Source organism: Penicillium brevicompactum (assembly GCF_028827555.1).
Source record: "Penicillium brevicompactum strain IBT 35665 chromosome Unknown utg000003l_segment0_segment0, whole genome shotgun sequence".
Classification (NCBI taxonomy): Eukaryota; Fungi; Ascomycota; class Eurotiomycetes; order Eurotiales; family Aspergillaceae; genus Penicillium; species Penicillium brevicompactum.
Window position 1 is genome coordinate 1,326,574 of NW_026623206.1, and position 25,327 is coordinate 1,351,900.

A 25,327-nucleotide genomic window follows, 5' to 3' on the forward strand; every position below is an offset into this window, starting at 1 on the left:
CAATTTCACATTCTATATTCTACGGACGAGTCTTTCTAATTGTGGTAAATGTTGTCCGCGGGGTATCAAAAAAGGATGATTCCACCGAATCTGTAACCATGGTGGTCACTTGGCTTACTCCGAGCTTTTGTGTTCCACATGGTCCAAGAAGTTCCGAGAGAATCTCACCGCTTGCTGGTAAACCTCTTCGAAGCCGTTCGCGCCACCATAGTAAGGGTCCTTCACCACCTCGCCTCCACCGACACGGTCTGTGAGCTTCCCGCCTTTGCCGAAGTCGCCAAACAGACGAACGTCAGCAACCTTGGTATCGGGGCTGTAAGATCCAATTGCCGCATCGACATGGGAGCGGGTGCTCTTGGAGCTGGGCTTGTTATCGGTCTTCCTCTGCAGCGTTGCGATAACCGACTCGCGCGTGTCCAGCAATTCACGAAGATTAGACTTGTCCATGGCGAGAAGGTAGTCAAAGGTGAGGAAGTCCTCCCTTGTCACTTTTCGAGCGGCATGTTCGTACTCGGTGATTTCGTGACGGCGCAGAGTGGACATGGTGCGGGAATCGGGAGGCTCGAGGCTGTGGTAGGCGGCTGTGCCGGCAGAGTCGATCTCTCCGATGGAGGGGTGGGTAGCTGCCAAGTCTCGGAATACACCTTCAGCCATTGGGGAACGGCCTAGAGGGGTTAGCTATGGTGTTTGATAGAAGGACTGGGCATGACGAACAGATGTTTCCTAGGCAAACAAATAGCACGCTTGTGCGTTCATTTGAGCGAGTCATTGCGGGGTATCGAACGACAATTGTCGATATGCAATCAAAGATATGTGGGCAAGGGAAACAATCAAAAGTACAGTACGGAGTATGGAGTATGGAGTACGGCCAGAGAAAGTTGCAGATTTGAGGGCGGGGACTGTAGGCCCTAGGACCCCACCAGATGCCCTTGCATTACGTCGTAGGTGCGACGCACATCATCAGGAACACGGTGCATACAGACATGATTTACAAAGAAAACCAAATTCAAGGAAATTTAAGCGTTCAAGCTAAGAGTGATCTATTCATGGAATAGGCAGCGGCTTTAAAACTGCTAAGCCCCAAGTACCGACTCTACCGAGTATAAGCTCCAGCCACAGGGTGACCTCACGGACTAAAAAAAGAAAGAGCGAAGTGAGGGTGCCTTCCATTTCCTGAACCGCGGGTGAGCCACAATGCCAAGAGATGTGGCTGAATGCCAGTCAGTTGGCCCAGTAACAGACCAACCTGTGGAACCTCTTCATTCTGTCAACCCGTGGCTCTGAATGTTTCTGACCATCTTTGGTTCTAAACACTGCAATCTCATTGGGCTCCTTTGTTCCGAAGAAGAATCTGCTTTTATTTTCTGTTTTTTTTACTCAGGTGTACCTTTCGTGTCTATACGACGGGTCAAATCAGCATCTGAAGTCACCTCCACAAGGCAGTGCGGAGCCTAGCACGGACACTTCTGATTCGCCCCATCTCCACCGTCATCGTTGCTGGGATCGGCTAAAGGCGTCGTAAACACCAAACAGAAGGGACAGCCCGGCTTTATCCCACTGTTCTCTGATCACCACGCTTTCTCCCCTTCTTCACCATCGTGTGACAACTTCATATGCACTGCTCCCATATCAAACCTCATTTGCAGCGTCATATCTGAAACAACGCCGAGAGTTCGGGTCCGTCAATCAGACTAGTAATCCTTTCCTCTGACGCAGCGAATCCCACCGGGCGCTCCTGGCGCAATCTCCAGCAGGCCCTGCTACAAACTCTAGGCAGGTCAATTTAACTCGTCCCGAGGCCCGCCATGGCCTACAATCGTGTCGGTAACGGTTAGTGCTCCTGTTTTATTGGAACTTCCCTCCCTCCATATGCTCCGCGCGTTCTCCATTTGCTTGAAACATCTGAACCTCCCACATAAGTGCTGGTCATTGGTTTCAATGATTGGCATATTGTTCGCGCTGTCCAACCCTTGTGATCCCAGGTGTCGTTGAAATTTCGCAAAGACTGACGATGTCACGACCAGACCCATTCGGGGATGAACATGGCGCGCCCATGTTGAATCCTTCTCACAACACAGGATACAGTGCGCGCACTCCTTCCCCGGGGGGCTACCAGCTCCAAGACAATCCATATGCGCAGCAGTCGCATCTTCCTATGCCGTCAAGCGATCACCTCCTCGAACAGCCTACCTATTCAGTTGAGAATGTCTCAAACTCTTATGCCTATCACGACAACTATGGCTCGCAACACCCTTACTCTGCTCCCGATTACACGATTAACCCCGAAGCTCATCACGATGCTTACTATACCCAACCGTACGAACCTACGCACCCCGCACATGACGATTATGACCTGGGGCAATACCCGGAAGGTGGCCACACTCCTTATGAACAAGTCGAAGAGCCCATGCTTGTACCAGGCGAGAACCCCTTCGGCCCTGACCCGCACGAGTACGAGGACGATATGCGCCCGACCCCCAGCCCCGCGCCGATTCGTCGCTGGAAGACGGTCAAAGAAGTTCAGCTCTTCAACGGTAACCTGGTTCTTGATTGTCCAATTGCGCCGAGGTTGCTGAGCCAGGTTCCTCATGCCGAAGCACCGGGACGCGATGAGTTTACTCACATGCGTTACTCGGCGGCAACCTGCGATCCTGCTGATTTCTTCGAGGAGCGCTTCACCCTGCGTCAGAAGCTCTTCGCAAAGCCTCGTCATACCGAACTGTTCATTGTCGTGACGATGTACAACGAGGACGATTTCCTTTTTGCGCGCACCATGTCCGGTGTGTTCAAGAACATTGACCATATGTGCTCCCGCACAAGTAGCAAGACTTGGGGAAAGGATGCTTGGAAAAAGATTGTCGTCTGTGTTATCAGTGACGGTCGTGCGAAGATCAACCCTCGCACCCGTGCTGTTCTTGCTGGTCTGGGTTGCTACCAAGATGGAATTGCCAAGCAGCAGGTCAATGGCAAGGATGTGACCGCCCATATCTACGAGTACACTACGCAGGTTGGATTAGAAGTGAAAGGCACGCAGGTACACCTGAAGCCTAGATCTGGACCCCCTGTGCAGATGATTTTCTGTTTGAAGGAAAAAAACCAGAAGAAAATCAACTCTCATAGATGGTTCTTCCAGGCCTTTGGTCGTGTACTGGATCCCAATATCTGTGTTCTTCTTGACGCAGGTACAAAGCCTGGCAAAGACTCGATTTACCATCTTTGGAAGGCGTTCGACCTCGAGCCTATGTGCGGTGGTGCATGTGGTGAGATCAAGGTCATGTTGTCTCACGGAAAGAAACTTCTCAACCCACTGGTTGCTGGTCAGAACTTCGAGTACAAGCTCAGTAATATTCTGGATAAGCCGCTCGAGTCTTCATTTGGATTTATCACTGTGTTGCCCGGTGCCTTCTCTGCCTACCGTTTCGTCGCACTTCAGAACGACAAGAACGGCCAGGGTCCTTTGGAGCGATACTTCATGGGAGAAAAGATGCACGGTGCCAACGCCGGTATCTTCACAGCCAACATGTATCTTGCCGAGGATCGCATTCTTTGTTTCGAGATTGTTTCCAAGCGCAAGTGCAGATGGCTGCTGCAATATGTCAAGTCGTCCACCGGTGAGACTGATGTACCTGATCGCATGGCTGAGTTCATTCTTCAGCGTCGTCGCTGGCTGAACGGTAGTTTCTTCGCTGCTGTTTACGCCATTGCCCACTTCTACCAAATCTTCCGCAGCGACCACAGCTTCCTTCGCAAGTTCATGTTGATGGTTGAGTTCGTTTACCAGACTGTTGCGATGGTCTTTGCGTGGTTCGGTATCGGTAACTTCTTCTTGGTCTTCCACATCTTGACAACCTACTTGGGTTCAGACGAGTTACTTGGTACCGCTGGTAAAGTTCTGGGAATCGTTTTCGAATGGCTATACCTGGCAACTCTTGTTACCTGCTTCGTCCTAGCGTTGGGTAATCGACCAGGTGGCTCCAACAAGTTTTACATGACAATGGTGTACTTTTGGATCGTGATCATGATATACCTCGCCTTCGCTGCCATATTCGTCACGGTAAAATCGATTCAGACGGAAGTGTCGACTGAGGGTTTCACTGTCAGTGATCTATTCACGAACGACACGTTCTTCTCCATCATTGTGTCACTTGGTTCGACCTACGTCATGTGGTTCATCGCCTCCTTCATCTTCCTAGACCCATGGCACATGTTCACCAGCGTGAGTACTCGTCAATCTCTCAAAGCCTGAATCTTACTAATCATCTCCTTAGTTCATCCAATACATCCTCCTCACCCCGACTTACATTAACGTTCTCAACATCTATGCCTTCTGTAATACCCACGACATCACATGGGGTACCAAGGGAGACGACAAGGCCGAGAAACTGCCCTCCGCCCACCTCAAGCCTGGTGGCAAGGTCGATGTGAACATCCCACAAGACGATGGTGACCTCAACGCCCAATACGAAGCCGAGATTGCCAAATTCGCCATGAAGCCACCCAAAGAAGTCACTATCATTTCCGATGAAGACAAGCAGGCAGATTACTACAAGGGATTCCGCAGTGCTGTCGTGCTCGCTTGGGTCTTCTGCAACTTCGCTCTTGGTGCAGTCGTCCTCAGCGCTGCCGGCCTGGAGACATTCGACGACACATCCTCAAGCAGCAGCAATCAAGATGCCACGCAGAGCGAGCGCTCTTTGATTTACATGAGGGTCGTTCTCTGGAGTGTTGCTGCTCTGTCAGGATTCAAGTTCGTCGGTGCCATGTGGTACTTGGTTGTCCGAATGGTGAGTTTTTTTCCCTTCCAGACTCGTTTCTACTCCATACTAATATTTCCCTAGTTCCGCGGCGTTTGATTTAGCGATCTTTCAACATTATTTTGTTTCCAATGCGATACCATATATCGATGATTACCACGGCAGGCCCGGTCTGGTAAATCCATGAATGGGATTGAAAATGAGGGTCAATGTAATATGCGTGATGACTTTGATATGCTTTCCGTCCGTTGTGACATGCGAAACGATATCGTGGTGTATCTGGGTTTGTCTTTTTTGGGATATCCATCTTTCCTCAACATTCACGTGTTTGCAATTCCGAGATTGCGATCATGTGCACACTTGGATTTCTGGGTTTTTGGATTGTTATTCAGGGAATATTTTGTATTTTATTTGTAGATATGGTGTGTTTGATTACTCCGTGTCAACTTTATTGGCGTTATTTCAAAGAAGGCAATCGGAGGAGGATGATTTTGGGTTGATATGACCACGGGATCTTACCTTGGAAACCATATATTCGGGCACAATCTCATTCTCTATCTATCTAAATCTTGGAATTCCTCGCCTTGGGCTTTCGTAATAACCCCATGTAGGTAAGTGTCCTGCTCAGGTGGTTGGGTGGCTCAAAGTATCCTCAGATCTCGGGAGCTTTTGAGATATATCCGGGTCGATACCATTTGGTGAAACATTCGGGTAGACAAGTGAGCAGACCCCATTTTCTACTTGGAGATTGAGAAAACCCTGGAAGAGATGACGAAAACCTGGGAGAGACAGCCCCTGGAAGATAGAGGGTAACAGATAACCGCTGTTGGGTACCTTCCTAAACGGTCATCAACTCTTCCCCTATGGTAATATAACCTTACTCCCTCATTTTCTCTCTCTTTTTCCTTCACTCTCCACGCCGAGCCCGATTACGACTGAAGCTAATGGACACAACACCAGACTCACCTGGAACGACGGAGGAGGGCGACTTGTGAACATGCATTGGCAGCGGCCCTGGGTCGCAACGGTCAAAGATGGAGGATACAAGAGGAGGGATGTTTACTGGTGAGAGAACGGTGGAGTACGCCGCAGCAGGCCTAAGAACCTGGCTTTGGGCGCGCCAGGGGATGAAGCACAACTGGGACTCTTTTCTCGGACACAGTGGGCATCGTCTTCTCAAGCCTCGGCGATTGCTTAAGCGACATACAAGGGGGACTGTTCTTCCGGGGATGTGGACTCTGGTGGTGGGATTCGAGGGAGTTGGCAGGTGTGGGACACCTTTGCTCGGTGATGATTCAGTCTAGATGATGTTTTGCATCCATCGGACTTGGCGACACCCTCTGGGAGAGCCGGGCAAGCTTGATCGGAGGCTCGCGTTTGAGATCTGAGAGCAAGAAATTTTCATTTCGCGAGATACAAGATCGAAGCAAACCCCCTATTAGCTCAAAAAATATAGAATAGAACTTGAAGCTAATACTTTCCCAACAACAACAGCGTGTCGAGAAGATGAAGACCAGAGAGTTCGAGGATCCGCTCTATAGATCCAGGGCTGCTTATCGGCGCACGGACCTCCTCTACAGCACCTCCGCAAATCCGCAACGTAACGACGACATCATTCCGCAGCTTTTCAATTCCCAGAAACCATGGATCCCGATGCCAGCGTACCTACCGAACCGGAACCCTCTGTGATTAGCTATGTGCTTTCATTCCTCCTCGTCGGTGTAGCATGGGGCTTCACAACCCCCTTTATCCGACGCGCCGCGGCAGACTTCAACGCCCGACAAGAAAAGCAAGCCAACGAATCAGCAAATCGCGGACGGTCACGATCACGGTCGCAACGATCTCCTGACACCGGCTTCACCGACGCAGGCGAAGACCAGGAATTGCTCCCCCAAGATGCACAGGACACGGAACCAGGACATGAGGATGGAGTGCGGGACCGAAGCATCAGTCGGAGTGACGTGAACCGCAAACCCAATGCTGCGGATGCAGCCATTGGATCGGAGAACGGAGGTTCGGCGCAAAGGGCAGGTTCAAGCATCCCAAGGGAAGATGACGACGAGGACAACCTACCTGAGCCGGCGTGGAGGCGTGGATCTGCCGCCAAGCAATCCTGGCTGCGCGCGAAAGTGGTTTCGATATTTTGGACGGTGGTCAACTTGCTGCGTACCCCTGCTTATGCTATTCCGTTGGTTATCAACCTCACGGGCAGTATTTGGTTCTTTTTGCTTGTTGGAAAACATGGTAAGTTCAATGAGAAGCTGTGGTATTGGTCAATGCTAATGTGTCCTTTCAGAACTCTCCCTTACCGTGCCGCTCATTAACTCGAGTGCTTTCTTGTTCACTGTGCTTGGGGAGTGGTATGTCGACCGTAAAGTGATTGCGAAGCAGACATGGCTGGGTATGGGGTTGGTTCTTGGGGGAATTGCAGTGTGTGTGCATTCAAAGAACCAGGTCTCTTAAAAACCTTTGGTTTCTGGACTCACTTGCCATTTAAAGCTACATATACTTTCTCAGCCAGTTGTAGACAACCATGTAATACAGCTTTTGTCAATTTGACCGCGAGCTTCGGAAATTGTCGAGATTATTTTGAAATTGTAGCCTCACTTTCCTGATTTGGGTCAAGGTTGGTTTTTATAATGATCACGATTTCCTAGCGGTTGAAACCAGTTAGAACAAAGCCAACATCCAATCTCCCATTTCAAAATTAAAGGCATCTAGAACAGCTCCTGTGTTCGTCGCCGCACATAAGGCCCCAAGATATACAAAGGTAGAGCCAGGAACAGAATAGCCCACTCAATACCAGCAAACTCATAAAACATCTTTTCAATCCCTTCCATAGTCATCCAAGAATATGAACCCTTAGCAAGACCAAAAGCAACCACATTCTTGGAAGTGTTCACCAGCACCAATGCCTCACCACTAGTCCGAGGGTATGAGTCTACGACGTAAGACAACATAACCGAAGGAACAAGCGTAAGTCCAGCTGCACATATCGCTGCGCCAACAGCAGGACGGATATAATGCTGGTGGTGTGCCACAGTGTATCCAAAAACAATCAGCCCTACGGGGCAGATCAAGAATGGAAGGATCAATGCAGGAAGACGATGCTCAGGTTTGTGGATCCCGTTGTTGCGTGTACGTAGCCAGCGAGACAAACGATCCGTCAGTGGCCCAGCAATCGGCGCAGCAATCACGATGCCGATGAAGCTGCTGAATGTGAACAGACCAAGATCTGCGGAGGAGAAGAGGTATGGAGGCGGAGAGAACACATCGGGCGCAATCGTGGAGATGATGACAACGCTAGATAAGGTATATCGTTAGCATAGGTAACCAAACGAAGATATGAAGTACTCACGCGCCAAGAATTACACCATACATGGCGGATGCAATGAGAACACCAGGAATCAAGAGGAGTGGGAAAGGGAGAATGAACAAGTACGCGAAGTACTTGATAACACCCTTCTCCTTTGCTTTCTTTGAAATCTCGAAAGACCAGAGGCCCTTCCAGTAAGAATGATAATCCATTTTTTCACGCCCCTCTGTGCGAGTATCACTCCGAGTGACGTTCTCAACATGGCTGTGAACATCTTTCTCTATGTCGTTGACAAGCTCTGGCTCTGGCTCAACTTCGTACAAAGTCTCGGGTAGGAGGAAAACAGTGGTTATAAGATTGACGGCGGCAATGATAGCGCAGAGAATGAAGAACCATCTCCATCCTTTGGCTTCAATTAGATAACCTGCAATAACAGGGCCAATTTGAGAGCCGCCCGAAAGGAATGCGGCGTATATAGCCATTGCGCTGGAGTAATTGCGTTCATAGAACAAATCTAGACCTTTTAGCGCGAGAATTACGACAAAGGGTGTGTACTTACCAGCAAGGATACTTGGCCCCAGTGACTCGATTGAGCCATAACCTATGAATGGTTTAGCAATAGAAAAGCCACAGCCACAGTAAAGAGTGAAGCATACCAAAGCTAGCAAACACACGCGATGCAAGAAGACTATTGTAGTCTTTTGCGACAGCGCTCCAGATGACTCCACCCAGAAACATGGCCATCGAAATCAAGACGATAGGTCGTTTTCCAAATATCAGAGCCAGAGGCATCCAAATCAAATTAGACAGCCCCATAGCTAAGACAGAGTAAGTGATTAGCTCTGAAAGTATAGCGAATGGCAGGTGCAAATCTGTAGCCAATGACTCAAAGCCGACGGCAATACCAGACTGAAAATATCAGCACTGTTGCATATAGTAGCAAACCTGGTAGCTGACTTACCGAATACATGTTACCCATGAAGACAAAGACATTGACGGTAAGCAGGGCACTATACGTGACCCGCTTAGGGAACAACTGTCGAACAATTAGCCAGATTGCCTCATACCTCGATGAGTGTAACATACCCTGGGGTCTATGGACATGTTGTGGCCTGACACTGCAATGTGATGTGGGGCCGATGGGGGAATCAATGCTGACGCAAAACATCAGGAGATCGAGAGGGAAGACATAGCTACATATAGCAGGCGTCCCCCAGACTTTGGCGTTTGGAAGCTTTGACAGAGCGAGTCATCACACTCCCAACACGGGGCTTCCCCGCAAATGCTCATTGTACATGTGGATAGGCCCCAGACCGCGCCTTTCCTCTTCGGAGGTTCCAGTCGGTTGCTAGTGTGGAGCTGGCAGGTCCGGGGTAACGCCCCAGGCCTCTCGGGTTGTCCGTGGAGGTGGACGCCGCTCGGATGCGGATCGGGACCACATTAACAACGTGCTTCTAAGCGATATCATTCACGCATGATTGGGTGATGATTGTTATTAAACATGATGATTTGGAACCGGTGAGAAGAAGGGGCAATATTAGTTGCCATATGCGTCGCTAAGGCTCTCAAGTACCGAGCTGTTGTCAGATGGCATTTTTAATCTTCGCTCAGCGAACAGAAGGCTTCCCGAATTGACGCCTAACTGCCCAGATTCAATTTTGGTACTAGAGAGCCTGGTCAACAAGCGGTTTTGGGCCCCTGATTCTAAAAGAAATTAGGAGTTACGAAGTAAGTACGCGTGGGCGTAAGAGTTGGAGGGAGTTGTCCAGAAACAGGTCACGTAGCGAAGAGTACGCTGAGACCTCGGAAGACACAGGCACCCCACCTGAAATTTCTACCAGGCAGACTCATTAGAGATATCTAGAACTATCAATCATCGTGAAGGATGGTAAGTCTATATCACAATTTGATCGAACGTCCTGGCGACCTTCATTACATCAGTGAGAGGAATGAGCATAGGTGACAGCAAACTTCATGAATTCATCTCATACAATACATCATGTACCCCGATAAGCTGAAACGACCTACCAGACAATTTCTTTTCCGTTCAGACCCTCAACAGCGGGGATCAAAGGACGCAGCGCCTGACCATAATCACCGCCATTCGGGGTCCGAAGCAGGGTATGGATGTGGAACTTCTTCGGCTCCTCATTATTCAAAAATACACCAGAGTGATGATCAAACTCGACGAGAATCACCGGACTCTGAATCCTGTAATAGAATGGATCTTCATCCCCGTATCCTCCAATCCAACAAAAGTACGTCTCCTTCTCATGAGCGCGCACTTGATCGATCTTCATCGCCCGTGACTTTGCGGGCAGGTAAAGCAGGTATTGCTCCAGTATACCGTACATGAGATCCTTCTGTGCAGAATCAAATGTCGATGCCAAGATTCCCTCGTAAGGCACTTCACGGTTATCTCGGTACGCACCACACAGATGGCGCTGATCATCCTTGTTCCAGCGGCCAGGCGGCATAGCGGGGTCTTTCATTTCAGCAAATACACGCGCGGAGGACTGGAGCTCTGCCGACAGTGATTGCATAAGCTGAAGTCCGAGCTTTTCTTCCAGTTGCATGATACGCGTGCCGGAATGTGGACCCGCATCGATCTCGTTCGGTTCTGCGCCTGTGAACCACGGTGACGCGACGATCTGTCCCTTGTAGAGGAAAATATTCAAACACAAATGGTGACCGTAGAAAGACCAGCCCCATGGTCGCGTGGTGGATGGGCGACCGAAAAGAACGAAATTGTATGAGAATTCATTCATGACGGCTGGCGAGTTGACCAGTTCGCCGAGGAAATGGTTGATGCGCATTGCGCTGACGGCTTTTTCGTAACCCTCGGGGGAAAGTGTTGTCTTGAGAACATTCATGACTGCATCGCGGATTTGCGAGCTCACTTCGTCTAGTCGGATTCCCTTGTGAGCTAACAGGAATTCTGGGTTGGACCATGTGCGCCATTGCGGGGAGTCAATGTGGTAGTTGATGGCTTCTTTCTGCTTGTCATCCAGCAAGGCTGTGACAGCTTCAGTTGCGCTCACAATATCCTGGATTGGAACGTCTTCTTCTTGTAATGTGAATAGCCCGGGGCGGACATGTCCTGGATGCTATTAGCTTTGGAAATCTTGTCCTCGTAGCGCTGACTGTACCGTCCGTTGTGACGCCCTTGAATGGCTCTTGCAATAGCTCTAGCCAATGCATGTACAGTGCATGGAGCCATGGCGGCTGGTGCCCAGTCTTGAAAGCGTGCGCGTACTCGTGGGCATCCTGCTGGCACATCACCTGGAAACGCTCCAGGCCGAGGTCCGGCAGGTACTGGCGGAACTCTCCAGTGGGCTTCTCTAATTTATTTGTCATGATGAAGTCTATAATTGAGGAAAGAGAGACGGAAGGAGAAGAAGGTCCTAAGAGCCCCTCCACGAGATGTTATAGCAAACTCCAGCCCCACATAAGAGCCTTCCCCACGCCCGTGGGGACTGGAAAAAATCTTACCCGCCAGGATTTTTGTGGCGAGTTGGAATTTTGGCCAATGCGGATGGCTCGGAATGATGCATATCGTAATCCAAGGTTCTTTCATACGCGGGGAAGCATTGGGAGGTTATCATGGACATCTTAATGTAGTTCCGCGCGGCATTTGGCGCAGTTCGGCTCTTGGACGCGTCGGACGTGCCGCTTGTAGATTCCAGCTAGATGTAATTGGTGCATCCTTTCCAAGTACTGGAATTATCATCTACCACCTTAGAATCTCATTTATCGTAAAGAAGCGCAGCATGACCCCTCGATAATAGCACCTGACTTGTGTAGGTCCACCATGAACAACCTCGACTCGGATCTTCCGGCGGCTTCTCCGCTCGGAAGCTTCCCCCGCATATCGAGTTTAAAGCTTTAAAACTACCGAGACTGGGGACATTGGTTCATCACAACCTTCAAAATGTCATTGAACTTCACCAACCAGCCACCTGCATCGCGCGTACCCTATGCCATCCCTCAATTGGAGGGTGAGCGCATCACCATCCCCGGCAGCAAAGGAGTCTTCAGGATTCTGACCTCCGCGAAGCAAACCGGGGGTTTGATGGCCGTGTTCACGAGCGGCGCTGTCCTTTCCGATGCTCCCGGATTCCACTATCACAACCATGCCCACGACGTATTCCTTGTCACAAAGGGGTTCTTGAAGCTTTGGAATGGAGACCAATGTCGGATATTGGGGCCTGGTGACTTTGCCTATGTTCCTCCGGTACGTTGCCCATCCCCCAGGAGACAGCCTTAGAGGCCGGAGCTAAGACTCGCAGAAAGCCATCCATAACCCAGAGATGATGGGCCCGCACACAGAGCTCCAAGGGTTGATCACCCCCGGCGATTGGGTGGACTTCTTCAGATACGTGTCAGAGCCATTCGAGGGTGTACTTATTCCCGAAGGCGACGACCGTGACCTCAAATCCATCCTGATTCCCAAGGTCATAGCTGCCAAGGAGAAATTCGACGTCGTGTTCCAGCCCCACTACGTGGCTCCCGAGGTCACCGCATGGACTAAGGACGATGAAAAGTTACCAGAGGGCCCAGAAGGCTACTTCTTGCGCGCCAACACCGGCCCCAAGTGGATTCTGGGTGGCGTTTTGTCCCGTCCCTTCGTGACTACCACGCAGAGCAGTGGTGTCTGTGCAATTTCCAGCATCGAGTCGTCCAAGGACTATGGTGAGACAGCGTTCTCTAAATATATGACTTTCCCTGAAGTCGACCACTGCTTCTGCGTTATGGAAGGCGCGCTGCGAGTGGACTTGCAGGACGCAGATAGCGCTGTTTTCCGCGAGGGCGAGACTGTGGTGATTCCTGCCGGCCAAGCTTTTTCGCTCGGCTTCGAGAGCAAATTTGTTAAATTCCATTCCTTCACCGACGGGAATGGCATTGAGTCATTAATCCATGCTGCTGGTCAACCATTCCAGGGGGCTGTGCTCCCTGACGCGGCGCCCGAATATAATCAGTCGGAAGTGGAGTCGGCTGCGGCGCGCTTGAATATTGCGATTTGAGGCTATCGATTTTTCAGTCATATAGATATCATTCAATCATTCCATACTGTTTAGCGAAATGAATCGAAAATCTCAAAGAATCTCAATGTTGAGCATCTCAAATTTACCCACATAACCAAGAAGCAGTGGAAGAATGAAGCCAGCTTGAACTGAATGGTCAAAATTGCCGTGCAATCACGTGGAGCGCAGGGTGTCCGGAATTTCCGACCTCGCTGAATCCTCATCTGTACTCCACTGTTAGCGCAACGCTCAGGATCGATACATCATCTGGAAAACATCAGGGAATGTCTGCATAATGCAGCATCACCCCATAGCCCCTGCTGATAGCCCAGCAGCTAAACGCGCGAAACGGCCACGCGCCGCGCAGGCCTGCGACCGATGTCGGCTGAAAAAGTATAAATGCGACGAGCAGTATCCCTGCCTACATTGCAAAAGTGAGTACTCCCAAACTATACAAGAATATTTCTCTAACCTCCCCGCAGAGAATGACCTGGCTTGCGTGTACCAGGGCAATTACAGAGAGCGCGAAAGCGGCCGGTCTGCAAAGTACGTTGTTGCTCGGGCCGATCACGGTGCACGCTAACATCGCCAGCTATGTAACCGATCTCGAGAAAAGGTCGAGGAGTTGACCTCCAAACTTCGTGCCTCTGAGTCAACACAAGGAGCATCCCCAAGTGGCCCAGCAGCCGAAACAACACCATGCTCTATGCCTAATACATCGACTCCTCGGGAAATCGCAAAAATACCCGAGACACGCGCAGAATCAGCCGAGAGCGGCGAGAATGAAATCAATGAGTTCAACCATCACACCAACGGCACTGAATTCCACGGGAGTACATCATCAGCTGCAATCATCGGCCTTTTGAAAAAGGCACGTGAGCCGAAAGGCCAAGAGGAATCCCATCCTCTGCCCGGAGATTATTCACTCATCTCCACGCTGCATAACCCAAGTTTCTCACCAGCTTATGTCGCGGGACCGGGCCAGATATTGTCTATCGAACAGCAAAACTACTATTTCGATCAAGCGCATATCTTTATGAATGGATATTTCGAGAATATCCACTTCGTCCACCCGTTCATTGACAAAGAGGACTTTTTACTGCGCGCCAATGACCTCTGGTTCAACAGATCGCGAACTCCAGAGCCAAGCTTTGTTGCACTCTATCTTAGTATTCTATCTGTTGGATCTTTGGTGCGCGTATGGGACGAAGGGACCATAGCTGGACTGGGGCGCTTCGAGTGGAGTCGGAAGCTTTTTGCTGAAGCACAAGTTTACTTGAATCATTTGCGATTCTCAAATGATCTTGAAACGGTGCAATGTCTTTATGTTATGGTATGTCTGGATCCAGTTTTAACTGGGCGTGGCTAACTTCGGCAGGCCAAAGTTTGTCAGAATGAACTCAATCCAAACTGTACGTCTCCCTTCAGGCGCTGAACAATTATGTGAAACTAACAGAACAGTGGCCTACATGTATCTCGGATTGGCAGTAAGGACGTGTCTTTCCGCTGGCTTTAATCGGGAAGTCCCTTCCCCAGGAGACAACGGGCAGCGCTCGGGCTGGATTTCGAAGACCTGGTGGTAAGTTTCCCAGCTCTTTCAGCTCGGTGACAAACTAACGAGACACAGGGGATTATTTTCGCTTGAAATGTAAGGACATCGACTCAATATTTGGAGATCATACTAACATCTGGTAGTGAAATGAGTTTCTCTGTTGGACGACCTGACACTCTCGGCATGGATGAGTACCATAACAGGAGCATTCCGCCACGCGATGATTCCGAGTTCGCCATCATTCCATGGATGATTGATTTTGCTCAGATCATCCGACGAGTATCGGTTCAGATCTATCATTCTCGCATCTCATTACAGGAAAAACTGCAGATTGCCTTGCAGATTGAGATGGAGATGGACCGCTGGCTAGCAAGGCTTCCAGAAAAGATCAAACCAGACATTGGCGGCTACAGACTGTCTCGGAGTGCTTTGCGGGATCCCAAGTGGGCGAGAAGACAACGATTAGTGCTGGGAATCCGTGAGTCCCCTTGTTTTTTTCCAAGTGATTATGCTGACCTTCCAGGATATTACAATGTTAAAATGTTGCTGTTCCGGCCATTTTTAAGCCACTTCACACGCAAGCTTCGACATCCTCCAACCGAGTTGGATCAAACCATCGACAAATGCTTGGACTCGGCGATGAAAACCCTTCAGGTTGTTCACGATATCTATCGGGTTCACACATTCTTCCGCTGCTGGTAGGTCTTTCTGAGCTCAAACCTCTATCAAATCTAACCTCCTAGGTGGTACAACACAACATACGTGATGTTTGCTACATCGACACTCCTCCTTCCAATGTCCAAACTTGGAATGTCACCCGAGACCATGCCTTTACTCCGGTCGGTAGAGATGGGCGTGGAGATATTGGAAGCTATGGAAGAGTCCGTGGTAGCCCGGAAGTCGGTGGAGATTATAAGACAGTATCTCAGGGATTTCCGAGCTACCGGGGCCCCACAGCCTGGAGAAGAAGTGCCAGCGGTAGACACAGCCCCTGGACAAGGGTTTGAGGTGCCGGTATGTAATGCTGATTACCCTACGAAGAACTCAACTAACGTTGACAGGAATGGGCCTATGGGTTCGGCTTCCCGGATTATTCTTTCGAGGGAATTGCGCGACTTTTCGATGATGTGGGCGGTCTCCCCATGCTGGATGAGTAGTTTCAAGGTTTTAGGGCTGGATCCTCGTTCCTGGACATATTTATAGCACAAATTGGTTGTTGATTTGATATTAGCTACAGAATCTGACACCCCCATGAAGTGGACTTCGCAAAAACTTCTGGATTTTGCAACACTGCGGTCTCAACCTCCTTGACTGCATCGTAACCGTACAGCCAGGGTTGTACCTCGGGACAAGTCCTATTCCTGTTAGTGTCTTTGTGCAATTTTGAATAAATCAACTTACCATCGACTTGGGAATGCGCCTTTGATCTCCTTTCCAAGCTGTGATAAAAACAGTTGGTCGCGCTTCTCTTGCTCTTCACCATTGGGCATATGGAAGTCGTGTCGCTACTTGATCAGCCAGACTCTTTCATAGAGGGATGCACTATTTACCTGCTTGAAAGTCTCCCGTACGATTGCCTCTCCACGAGATTTGCGCATGCTCTCGTACAGTCGCAGAATACGAGGGAGCTGGCTCTTGTCTGTCATATTGCCCAGCAGCATGCCGAGGACAGCCCCATCCTCGAGTGAGGAGTTGGCGCCTTGAGCTAGATATGGGAGCATGGGATGACAAGCGTCTCCAATAAAGACAAGGTTCGAAGTGTCGTTAACCCATCGCTCCATTTCACCGTGGTGCATGAGCTTCCACTTGTCGACGTTGGTCACATAGTTCAAGAAGCGATTCAATCTGATCAGTTAGCACGATTCTGACTTGATTTTGGGCAACTCACATAGGATCCCAGCCAACAAACAGTTCTCGCATCTCATCAACAGAGCCAGCTTGTCTTGAGACACCGGCGGGCAAATTGTCAGGTACCAGAAGTACGATGTTGAACATCTTCCCACCACGAAGCGAATAAGCCACCGCATGAGCACCCGGGCCGGCCCAAAAGTGCACTTCGGGGTTCTCGACCAGAGCCCTCAGCTCCGGGTCTGAGATTTGATCCGTACTCAACACAATACGATATGCCAAGTCACCTGTAGGAATGGGTTCGTCTTTCTTCCCCACAAATGCTTCCCGACATCTCGACCACAGTCCATCCGCAGCAATGATCAGATCGCCCGAGTACTGCTTTCCGGCGAGCGTGTGAACAGTGGTGGAGTCAAAATCGATCCGATCAACCTTCTGGCTCATGTGGAACTTTACGCCCAGATCTTGCGCTCGAGCAAACAGTGCTTGCTGAAGATCGACACGGTGCAAGTCAACAAATGGCGCATTGTACTTTGCGCGAATATTCTTGTCAAAGTCTTGCTCGTGCGCCAGAATTTCACCCGAGTATCGATGCACTGTAAGTTTGGTGGGTTCCGCAGCAGCATCCCATAAGGATTGTGGCAGCTTCCAGTATTTGAGAAGTAATGAGGCATTGGGTGTGATCTGGAGCCCGGCGCCGACTTCCGCCAGCTCTTTAGCTTGCTCTATAACCTCGACATTATGTCCCGATAGTGCGGCGGAGACTGCAGCGGCGATACCACTGAGACCGGCGCCGACAATGACAATGCGGAGGCGAGCTTGTTCGGAGACCTAGGCCCGTTAATACCGATATGGAACTGTAGGGGTCTTCACGCAACACACCATGCTTAGAACGTGTAACTTTATCAAGAAACACTTTTGATTTGGGATAAGACTTAAAAGATGAAGGTCTTCGGTGATTACTTTTTTGAATCTCCGCAGACGCGCCCAGCTCTCCCCGGAACCACCGACCCCCACGACTCGGGAAAGCCGGTCGGCTTTTCCAACGAACAAAAAACAATACAAATAAGCGATCCGAGATCCGAGCGCTGCCATGTGGGACCCCATGCGTGAAAAATCATAATCTTCTCTTAATATTCCGGGGTATCGCTGTGGAGATCCCGGATGTCCAGTTGGATTGAGACTACGGGCGTGGGGCTGTGAAGATGTTGTATAGATTGCTAACATCAATATTTCGTAGTTTTAGAAGGTTCAGAGGCATAATAATTGTGTTCCTAGAGCTTGCTCTCGTATTTCAGCAGAGAGAAGAGACAAGTCAGCATTGAGTGCCCAAATCTCACAAGAGCGGGCTCCTTGTGAAGATTTCTCAAGCCACACGCCTCCAGAACACCTGATTCTAATCCTCCGCTGTTATTACCAGTGCTTCTTATGATGAAAGAGAGGTAAAGGGGCAAGCTAAGTATAATGCTGGCAAGGCTTCATGGGGTAAGAAGGTCCAATTCAACGAAGAAAATAATAATGGAGAGAGGAAGGAAGAAGAAGCAAGAAGCTATGGACCAAAAGCAAGCAAAGCAAGCAAACAAGAAGCGAGTGGAAACAAGCAAGCAAGCTGCATATACAAAGATGAGAGAGAGATATCATGTGGTGCTCGCAAGCATGACACTATCTATGGATGGAAACGAGATCCCCCCAACACTTTGATTAAAGTGAGCTGAAACTGAATCAAGATCACAGTGGATAAGAGTAACACCTCCTGAAACATGTCCCAGAAAAATGATATTATCAGCTACAGCCTGGGTGCGGGGGTTGTTAGGCCTGTAATCCGTCGGTAGGAACAAAAAGCGTTTACCGTCCCGAACAACCCATTCCTTGTCAATGATCAAAACAGGTCGAAACTGGGAATGAGATGACCACGCAGCCGTGGAACCCACAAAAAGCTCACAGTTCGTTCTTAGGTACCACCCATCGTTTGAGAACGAAAGAGTTTCTGGAATAAATTCTCCCATCTTAATTGTCTGCTGCTGCACACCCGTTCCTATGTCCCAGAGCCGTACCGTAAGATCCAAAGAACCTGATCCCACGATGAGGCCGCTTGGTGAAAAGACAATGGATTCAATTATACTGGTGTGACCCATGAGAGTTTTGTGGTGTCTGCCTGTTTTGGAGTCCCAGAGTCGCACCGTACAGTCTGCTGAGCCCGACGCCACCTTTTGGCCACATATTGAGAATCGGACGGCCGTAATCCTACCTGTATGGCCCTCGAGTGTCTTGTGGTCTGTGCCTGTTATCACATCCCATAAACGCACTTTATGCGTACTCCACGGGCTCAGGTACTCTGTCTGTTGCACAGTTGAGCCCGATATCGCCATCTTGCTGTCTACTGAGAAGGCAAACGCAGTGACATTGCTTTTATAAACCTGAAGGGGTGGGCGGTAGCCCTCAATTGGCAATTCAGGGGAACTTGAATCGCCTAAGGTGGGGGTAAAGAGATGAACAGCTGGCAGTGCAGGGGTGATATGCGGCTGAAAGGGTACGTGTCAGATCCCCCACCCGAGATGAACAGCGAAAAGTTTGCCTAGCTCAAGAACAATTTGAGCTCATTGGCTGAAGAAAACACAGACGCTATTAGAAAGACCAGGTTGTAGCGTTTGGTCGGCCTGGTTTGACTTGAGGTCAAGGTTAGCGGACTCTATCCGTAGAATTTCAGTAACCTCACGTCTCACGTGTGGGAAAAAAAATATAATATAGAAAGCTTCAGCATATTCAGACTTGTTATAGATTTGCAAGATATTGGGTTTATATGAATATTAATCGCCTGCAAGCATACCATAGAGGCATTCTGACTCACGCCGTGGAAAAGGAATATTAAACAGTAGAGCCTGCCATTTCAAACACCGAACACTGTAAGACATCAATGTCAAAGAGAGCCAAACCGTAAGTAGACAGGATAACATAAACCGTCCATATAAATGGACGCGCATTTCGTGTGTATCATTTTCGATCAAGAGAAATTTAGCTCATCATGATCTGGGATTAACTCATAACCCCCTCAGAGGGCAAGACCTTAGCAGCCAAGACAACCGCAGCGGCACAGAAGAGACTAATGCACCAACTGACCGTGCAAAAGACCCAAGACTGATCGAGTTTCCAGCCGACAAAGAATCGGTCCTCGTTATCAAATAAGTATGCCTGCAACCTGTCAGAAATGTTGCTGAGTCACAATCCACGACGCGACATACCACAATGGACATGCCGGCAGCCTGCACGATAGCAGACAGTCCGACCATTAGACTGAGAACAGACCATCCATTCTCGCGTAATCGTTTCCCACCCGAGAGGATAACCAAGTATGTCACGACGCTCATACCCTGCAGCACGATGGCGAAGGACATGAGGAAGCCGACCGAGCGCCACATCGAGCAGAAATATCGATCTTCGCCATGGCAGTCTTCGCGTTGTGGGAAACTCTCGCAGGTATCCGTTAAAGAGGAGCAGCGACGATGGAGACCGTAAGAGTAATGATGATCGGGCTAGACCGTTAGTCCGGAGCTATAGTGGGGCAAGGGACGACGAACCTTTTCACTGTGGTAGCTGACCCATTTCGGGATCACGATGGATGCTATAGTGAGACCGAGAGCTGAGGTTGTTAGAGAGGGTCGGTTTCGCGGTGGTGAGCTACCTACAGGCGAGGAATATTACCAGCGTGCCGGTGTAGACTATCGTCTTTGTGAAGAAGCCTGTGTAGTTGCGGTCAGTGCCGCGAGGCACGAGGCGGAAGTCCATAGCTGCTGGTCTGCACTTGGCCCAGCCCAGCTCTGGGCATCGGATTGCAGGGGAGTTTAATAGCAAGTGAGGTGGCCTGAAGGAAGGGTGAGGTCTGGTGATGTCAAGATAGTCGGCGGGAAAGCGATAAGGAAGGGTCACGAGGCAGTACGGAGTACTCCGTACAGGGTTAGTCGGGTATGCAAGGAATGCAAGTGTATCGAGAGAATAGTCTGGAGAGCATCAGTTGGTGACATTTAATCGCTCTGTACTTCCCCGCAGGTCAAATCAAGGCAGCTGTCAATGCGGTCTTGCATCTCGGCCAATCAGCTGCGTTTGCTTGAAAGCTTCACCTCCCTAGCAATTAACCTTGGAAGCTATTGCTAACAAATGTCTACTTTCTAAATATTGTGTCAACATATATATTATATAGCCAGCCCAACAGTTCATACGAAGGAGACTTCAAATCATATCGGGGCAAAAGTCTTGAAAAGACAGCCCCTCGGAACAGACATCATCATTAGAACTAAGCCCAGAATACAGTCATAATATACACGACGGCATGTGCCAAAAAAGAACAGGTCGTGGCGCAAAAGACCCGAATGAATCAATGGGGATCTAAAAAAAGGGCGCAAAACATAGAGATCACCACCGAAGCACAAGAGAAGAAAAAGCAAATAAGAATAAACGCCAACCGAATACATGCCGTAAAAAAAAAAAAAAATGCGCCGGAAACACTGTCATTGCATTTGCACTTCATCCCCAATCACTTTTTCAGCATAGCACGGAAGTCATCATTGCTCTTTTTGGGCTTCTCGCCGTCGGCCGTGGTGTCCATCTGATCAGCCGGTTTCTGTCCGTGGGCGGGGGTATGTCGCTTCGCTCCGAGGCCACCCTTCCGACTAGGTTGCTGAGGCCTCTTGATGGCGGCAGTGGGTTGAAGAGCAAGCTTCTTCTTGGGGTTTTCAGTCTGCTTCACCGATGTGACGCGACTCGACTTCCACTCCGCCCGCTGCTGCTTCATCTCTTCGACAGTGCCAAGGTGGAGAGGGCGGTCAGGAGCAATTTCCTTCCCTTCAAGTGCCATCATGGCTTTGCCGGCGTCATGGACATCGACGAACTCCACAAGGGCACCTTGGTGGTCAGGGCGCAAGTTGATTCTGACCAAGCGTCCGAACGGCTCGACAACCGCACGGACACGGGCTTCGTTGACGGTATCGGGAATGTTCATCAGGGCAAGTGTACGATCGGCAACTTCGCCAACCGGTACCTCTAATTCGGTGGTGCCATTAGCTTCTGCCGATTGTCCGCGTGGAGCAACTCGGTTGATGGTAGTGGCGGTGACTCGCTTGTGCCCACCGGGAGTGGCAATCTCGACGCGGACACGGCGCGATTTGATCATTTCGTCGTTCATTGCAAGAGCGTTATTGGCATCCTCCTTAGTCGTGAAAGTGATGAACCCATATCCTTTGCTTGTATTGTCGATCTTGCGGGGAAGATTGACCTTTTCGATTTCTCCAAAGCGGGAGAAAGCCTCTCGGAGGTTGGTTTCATCGACACTCCAGTCAATGTTAACCAGGTAAATTTCTCGTCCTTCGTATCTTGGTCCACTGCGCTCGGTCTTCTGCGCGGGGTTGGAGATTTTAACGTGCAGCCTTTGGTCTTTCTCATAACGCATTCCGTTCAGTTCAGTTGCATGGAGAGCTGCACCCGGGGTTGAGAAGGAGACATAGCAGAAGCGTCTGTCTTTGTCGTACTTGAGAGAAGGGAAGCGGACATCAACTACTTCGCCATACTACTCAGAGTTAGTGATGATCTCAAACATAACTAAAGGGGGTACATACCTTTCCAAAGAGTTCCCGGAAGTATTTCTCGTCCGCAGTAGGTGGCAGGTTAGTGATCCACAGAGTCATTTCTGCACCAATAGCCACGTCAATGACGTTGCCTTCAAACTGTTTTTGGTCACGGGTCTGAGCAGCCAGGGCCTCGTCCTTAGTCTCGAACTCGATAATAGCCTCCTCGGTTTGCTTTTCGTCCCTTTGCAACATCGTGACACGGTTGATGGTGCCACTGTGGCGGAAGAATTGTCGGACAGCGTGCTCAGTGGTACCCTTGGGCAATTTCTTGACCATGACAGTCGCATTCTCCCTGTCACGGGAAGGACCCGCGGCCGGGGCCGCTGCAGCGGGTGATGCTTCTTCATTGCGAGCCTTTTTTGGTTCTGGCATCGCATCCTTCTCGTCTTCGCGCTTTCTTTTCTCTGGCGACGGAGCAGCCTCCATGGTAGCCTCCCACTGTTGCTGCTGCTGTTGCTGCTGGGCTTCTGCGGCCTCTCGTGCTTCTGCTTCTCTCCGGGCATTAACAGCTCTCATTGCTTTGCGGGTCTCGATGAGCGCGAGCTGTAGTTCATCAGAGTCCTCGTAATCCTCGCAGTGGGTGATGTAAGTCTGAACAATTTTCTCGGGCCAGTCGAGGTCCGTTCTCTTGATCGCCTGTTTGAGTACGGCAGTAGCATAGCTCGGGTTTGGCGTGCGGCGCGCGGCATCGACGGTAGCCTCGCCCTGGACGAATTTGCTCCAGCAGATCAACTCCCATCCATAGTGGGCAAGCCAGAATTCATAGCTACCACCACGACGGGACACAAGACCCTTGAAAGTTTCTCTTGCGCTATCCCAGCTGCCGCTCTCACTCAGGAAACGGATGTAGATCCGCTCAAGGCGGAACAGAGGGTCACCTTGGTAGGCCGGTCCATATTTCTTTTCACCCAATTCCTGCACGCTCTCGATCGCTGACCGAATGCCAACTTCGGCGACATCGATGTCCTCGTCGGTCGAGTCGGACAGGAATGCACGTCGGCGAAGGTAGCTGCACCAAGTCACGTGAACCTTGAGAACCTCCTCTAGTCCACCAGCATCAAGCAGGCCCGTGCTAGTCGCCTTGTGTTTGATATTGGAAATTTTGTTGAAGGATTGGCTTTCTCTTTCCGAGCTCAGCAAGTATTGGGACCAGAGGTTGCCAGACCATGGGCAATGGCGGGTGGCGCGGTCAAGGGTAGAGATGGTTGTGGTGGAAGCACGACGATGCAAAGATTCACCAATGAGGAACATGATATAGTCTTCCCATAGTGATACATCAGTGGGGAATTGAAGAACAGCCCGCTGGTAGATAGCGTTGACTAAATCGAAGCTGAAGTCTCCTCGTTTGCGGCGGTTGCGAGTAAGTTCCCATTGAATGTACTCAGAGTAAACAGTCCACTCCAAAGTACGGTCGCCAGACCCTTCCGCCTTTGCAAGGCGGTGCTCAAATTCTTCGCGCGCAGCGTACAGAGCTTTTGCTTCTGCGGCGCGGGCGACTGTCTCGGCCATGACATCTTCATAATTGCTGTTGCAGTATGTGGAGATGAAACCGGAGAACTTCTGGAAAGTCTCGCCCCAGGTGGCATGGGGAGTTTGCAGACGAACCTCGTAGAGGCCTCGAAGATGGTTGATCTTTTCCTGGGAAGGGCCACGCGCAATGTCTTGAGCATAGAGATCGAGAAGACGATCCCATACCAAGTGGCTGTTGTTTATTCTCCACTTGGTCGCATCAGCAGCGCGCTGCCACACTTCCAAGACCGACTCCCATGTGAATACTTCGCGGCCGACCATCCTGTCCTCTTCGGTCCACTGAATGCCAGTTTCGCCGTGAGCAGAGTTGTAGAGGTAAAGCACCCATTCGCCGTATATATGCCAGAGCTTGGTGCTGCCGTATTCCTCCTCGACAGATCGCTGACAGAGTTCCAGGACAGCAATGCGCCCGTCGACGTCTTGGGCAAGCATACTCTCATCCTGAATCCACTCAGCCCAGAGATCCTCTCCCATGGCAAAGAGCTTATCCATCTCCTCGCGTGCCGTCTTCAAGTCGTTCAGCAAGTCATAGCGTCGTGGGTCGCCGTGCACATCTGGTTTGTTGGGCGGGTAGACATGGTTTCTAAACCCAGCATGTAGCAACCCGATAAATTGAACGTGCGCGTCATGTGTGTGAGGATTCAAAGAGATGCGACGGAAAAGTTCGGTCGCCATTTGCTGCGCTTCCGGTTCAAGCGAAGTTGCGGCGTAGGTTCTTTGCGCGGGATCGCGACGAGAGGTAGGGGTGTTGTGGTTGACAGAATTTACGTGAGGATGAATGGTAGAAGGGGAGAGTTGGTGTTCGTAGGATTCGGTGCCTCGAAGCATTTGAGCTTGAGTCGGGCGTTGTGGCTGATGGTGCTGCATGGAAGCTAAATCCGCCAAAGTATCCATCCCGGGCGTAGCAGGTTGTCTTGACGGCCCTTCAGTCGGGGAGGTCCCATTCCCTCCAGGTCCCGCAGAAGGTTCACCGGCGGGTGCATAAATCTGTTGGGCAAGAGGTGAAGAAGTCTTCTCTTTGCGTCTGGAACCGCCTGACCGAGTTCGTTGAAGAGCTTTGTGGGGGGATGGCCCTGAGGTGGCCGGTGCGTTTGACGTGGGAGTGGGCACGGGCGTCGAATTACGGGATTTCGGATTCGAGTCCGGCGAAAGAAGAGAATTGATGTCCATGTTGAGCTGGAGAAAGAGCGATCGAGTGTCGTGAACCACGGATAGTGCTCTTCAAGCAGAGATCCAGATCATACGTGTTTGTCTACCTCACCACGTCCATTCCTGCATCGGCCGCAGGTTGTCCAGATATCCCCCCTTGGTATTTTGCTGCGATATGGCCTTAAACACCGGGTCGGGCAAGCTGTTAGAACTTGCGGGGGCTGGTATGAAAGGAACGGGAGCGAGTCGGCGGAAGCTGTTCAGAAAGGTTGTTTCGAGTCGAAAAGGATGGATACCGCAGGCTGAGGGCCTGGGAAGGGGAAAGAGGGATGTAGGAAGGTGACGAAAAAGAGAGAGAAGAGGGAAAGGACTGAAAGAGGGAAAGATGAGGGCTAGTGGATACTGTGGAGATGATTTCGTGAAGAGAGAACAGGCGCAAGAATGGACATGCACAGAATAGTTGACTCCGAGAACACGTAGCAAGAAAGACAGAAAAACTAGATCCCAGCTGCACATCTATTCTCATCTCCTGTCGC

At 50.3% G+C, this 25,327-nt stretch overlaps 11 protein-coding genes across 11 annotated transcripts; 5 read left to right on the top strand and 6 right to left on the bottom strand.

Moving 5' to 3' along the window:
* Positions 1 to 114: 114 nt before the first annotated feature.
* On the bottom strand, positions 115 to 769 carry ltpA (tyrosine protein phosphatase LTP1; the record flags this gene model as incomplete). Its single annotated transcript, XM_056953648.1, has 2 exons — positions 115 to 665; positions 715 to 769. 2 exons carry the CDS (start codon positions 767 to 769, stop codon positions 115 to 117), a joined length of 606 nt encoding a protein of 201 aa, XP_056812537.1.
* Positions 770 to 1,805: 1,036 nt separating this feature from the next.
* On the top strand, positions 1,806 to 4,853 carry chsA (chitin synthase I; the record flags this gene model as incomplete). The annotated part of the gene is made up of 4 exons (XM_056953649.1): positions 1,806 to 1,830; positions 2,025 to 4,216; positions 4,269 to 4,784; positions 4,839 to 4,853. The coding sequence occupies 4 exons, from the start codon at positions 1,806 to 1,808 to the stop codon at positions 4,851 to 4,853; spliced, it is 2,748 nt and encodes a 915-aa protein (XP_056812538.1).
* A 1,544-nt stretch (positions 4,854 to 6,397) lies between these two features.
* Positions 6,398 to 7,217, top strand: N7506_004356 (uncharacterized protein; the record flags this gene model as incomplete). Its single annotated transcript, XM_056953650.1, has 2 exons — positions 6,398 to 6,998; positions 7,051 to 7,217. The coding sequence occupies 2 exons, from the start codon at positions 6,398 to 6,400 to the stop codon at positions 7,215 to 7,217; spliced, it is 768 nt and encodes a 255-aa protein (XP_056812539.1).
* Positions 7,218 to 7,471: 254 nt separating this feature from the next.
* Positions 7,472 to 9,174, bottom strand: N7506_004357 (putative MFS transporter; the record flags this gene model as incomplete). The annotated part of the gene is made up of 6 exons (XM_056953651.1): positions 7,472 to 8,057; positions 8,113 to 8,584; positions 8,630 to 8,671; positions 8,727 to 8,979; positions 9,032 to 9,106; positions 9,157 to 9,174. 6 exons carry the CDS (start codon positions 9,172 to 9,174, stop codon positions 7,472 to 7,474), a joined length of 1,446 nt encoding a protein of 481 aa, XP_056812540.1.
* A 920-nt stretch (positions 9,175 to 10,094) lies between these two features.
* N7506_004358 (DUF3500 domain-containing protein) lies at positions 10,095 to 11,427 on the bottom strand (the record flags this gene model as incomplete). Its single annotated transcript, XM_056953652.1, has 2 exons — positions 10,095 to 11,170; positions 11,220 to 11,427. 2 exons carry the CDS (start codon positions 11,425 to 11,427, stop codon positions 10,095 to 10,097), a joined length of 1,284 nt encoding a protein of 427 aa, XP_056812541.1.
* A 574-nt stretch (positions 11,428 to 12,001) lies between these two features.
* On the top strand, positions 12,002 to 13,094 carry N7506_004359 (cupin domain-containing protein; the record flags this gene model as incomplete). The annotated part of the gene is made up of 2 exons (XM_056953653.1): positions 12,002 to 12,304; positions 12,360 to 13,094. 2 exons carry the CDS (start codon positions 12,002 to 12,004, stop codon positions 13,092 to 13,094), a joined length of 1,038 nt encoding a protein of 345 aa, XP_056812542.1.
* Positions 13,095 to 13,389: 295 nt separating this feature from the next.
* On the top strand, positions 13,390 to 15,849 carry N7506_004360 (Zn(II)2Cys6 transcription factor; the record flags this gene model as incomplete). Its single annotated transcript, XM_056953654.1, has 9 exons — positions 13,390 to 13,528; positions 13,603 to 13,640; positions 13,687 to 14,427; positions 14,473 to 14,506; positions 14,556 to 14,673; positions 14,722 to 14,742; positions 14,790 to 15,124; positions 15,170 to 15,344; positions 15,390 to 15,849. The coding sequence occupies 9 exons, from the start codon at positions 13,390 to 13,392 to the stop codon at positions 15,847 to 15,849; spliced, it is 2,061 nt and encodes a 686-aa protein (XP_056812543.1).
* A 28-nt stretch (positions 15,850 to 15,877) lies between these two features.
* N7506_004361 (putative monooxygenase) lies at positions 15,878 to 17,379 on the bottom strand (the record flags this gene model as incomplete). The annotated part of the gene is made up of 5 exons (XM_056953655.1): positions 15,878 to 16,001; positions 16,048 to 16,151; positions 16,197 to 16,491; positions 16,535 to 17,325; positions 17,377 to 17,379. The coding sequence occupies 5 exons, from the start codon at positions 17,377 to 17,379 to the stop codon at positions 15,878 to 15,880; spliced, it is 1,317 nt and encodes a 438-aa protein (XP_056812544.1).
* A 633-nt stretch (positions 17,380 to 18,012) lies between these two features.
* Positions 18,013 to 18,195, top strand: N7506_004362 (uncharacterized protein; the record flags this gene model as incomplete). Its single annotated transcript, XM_056953656.1, has 1 exon — positions 18,013 to 18,195. One exon carries the CDS (start codon positions 18,013 to 18,015, stop codon positions 18,193 to 18,195), a length of 183 nt encoding a protein of 60 aa, XP_056812545.1.
* A 1,332-nt stretch (positions 18,196 to 19,527) lies between these two features.
* On the bottom strand, positions 19,528 to 20,277 carry N7506_004363 (uncharacterized protein; the record flags this gene model as incomplete). Its single annotated transcript, XM_056953657.1, has 4 exons — positions 19,528 to 19,683; positions 19,734 to 20,024; positions 20,070 to 20,131; positions 20,178 to 20,277. 4 exons carry the CDS (start codon positions 20,275 to 20,277, stop codon positions 19,528 to 19,530), a joined length of 609 nt encoding a protein of 202 aa, XP_056812546.1.
* A 745-nt stretch (positions 20,278 to 21,022) lies between these two features.
* Positions 21,023 to 24,812, bottom strand: N7506_004364 (U6 snRNP complex subunit PRP24; the record flags this gene model as incomplete). The annotated part of the gene is made up of 2 exons (XM_056953658.1): positions 21,023 to 22,051; positions 22,101 to 24,812. 2 exons carry the CDS (start codon positions 24,810 to 24,812, stop codon positions 21,023 to 21,025), a joined length of 3,741 nt encoding a protein of 1,246 aa, XP_056812547.1.
* Between the last annotated feature and the right edge of the window lie 515 nt (positions 24,813 to 25,327).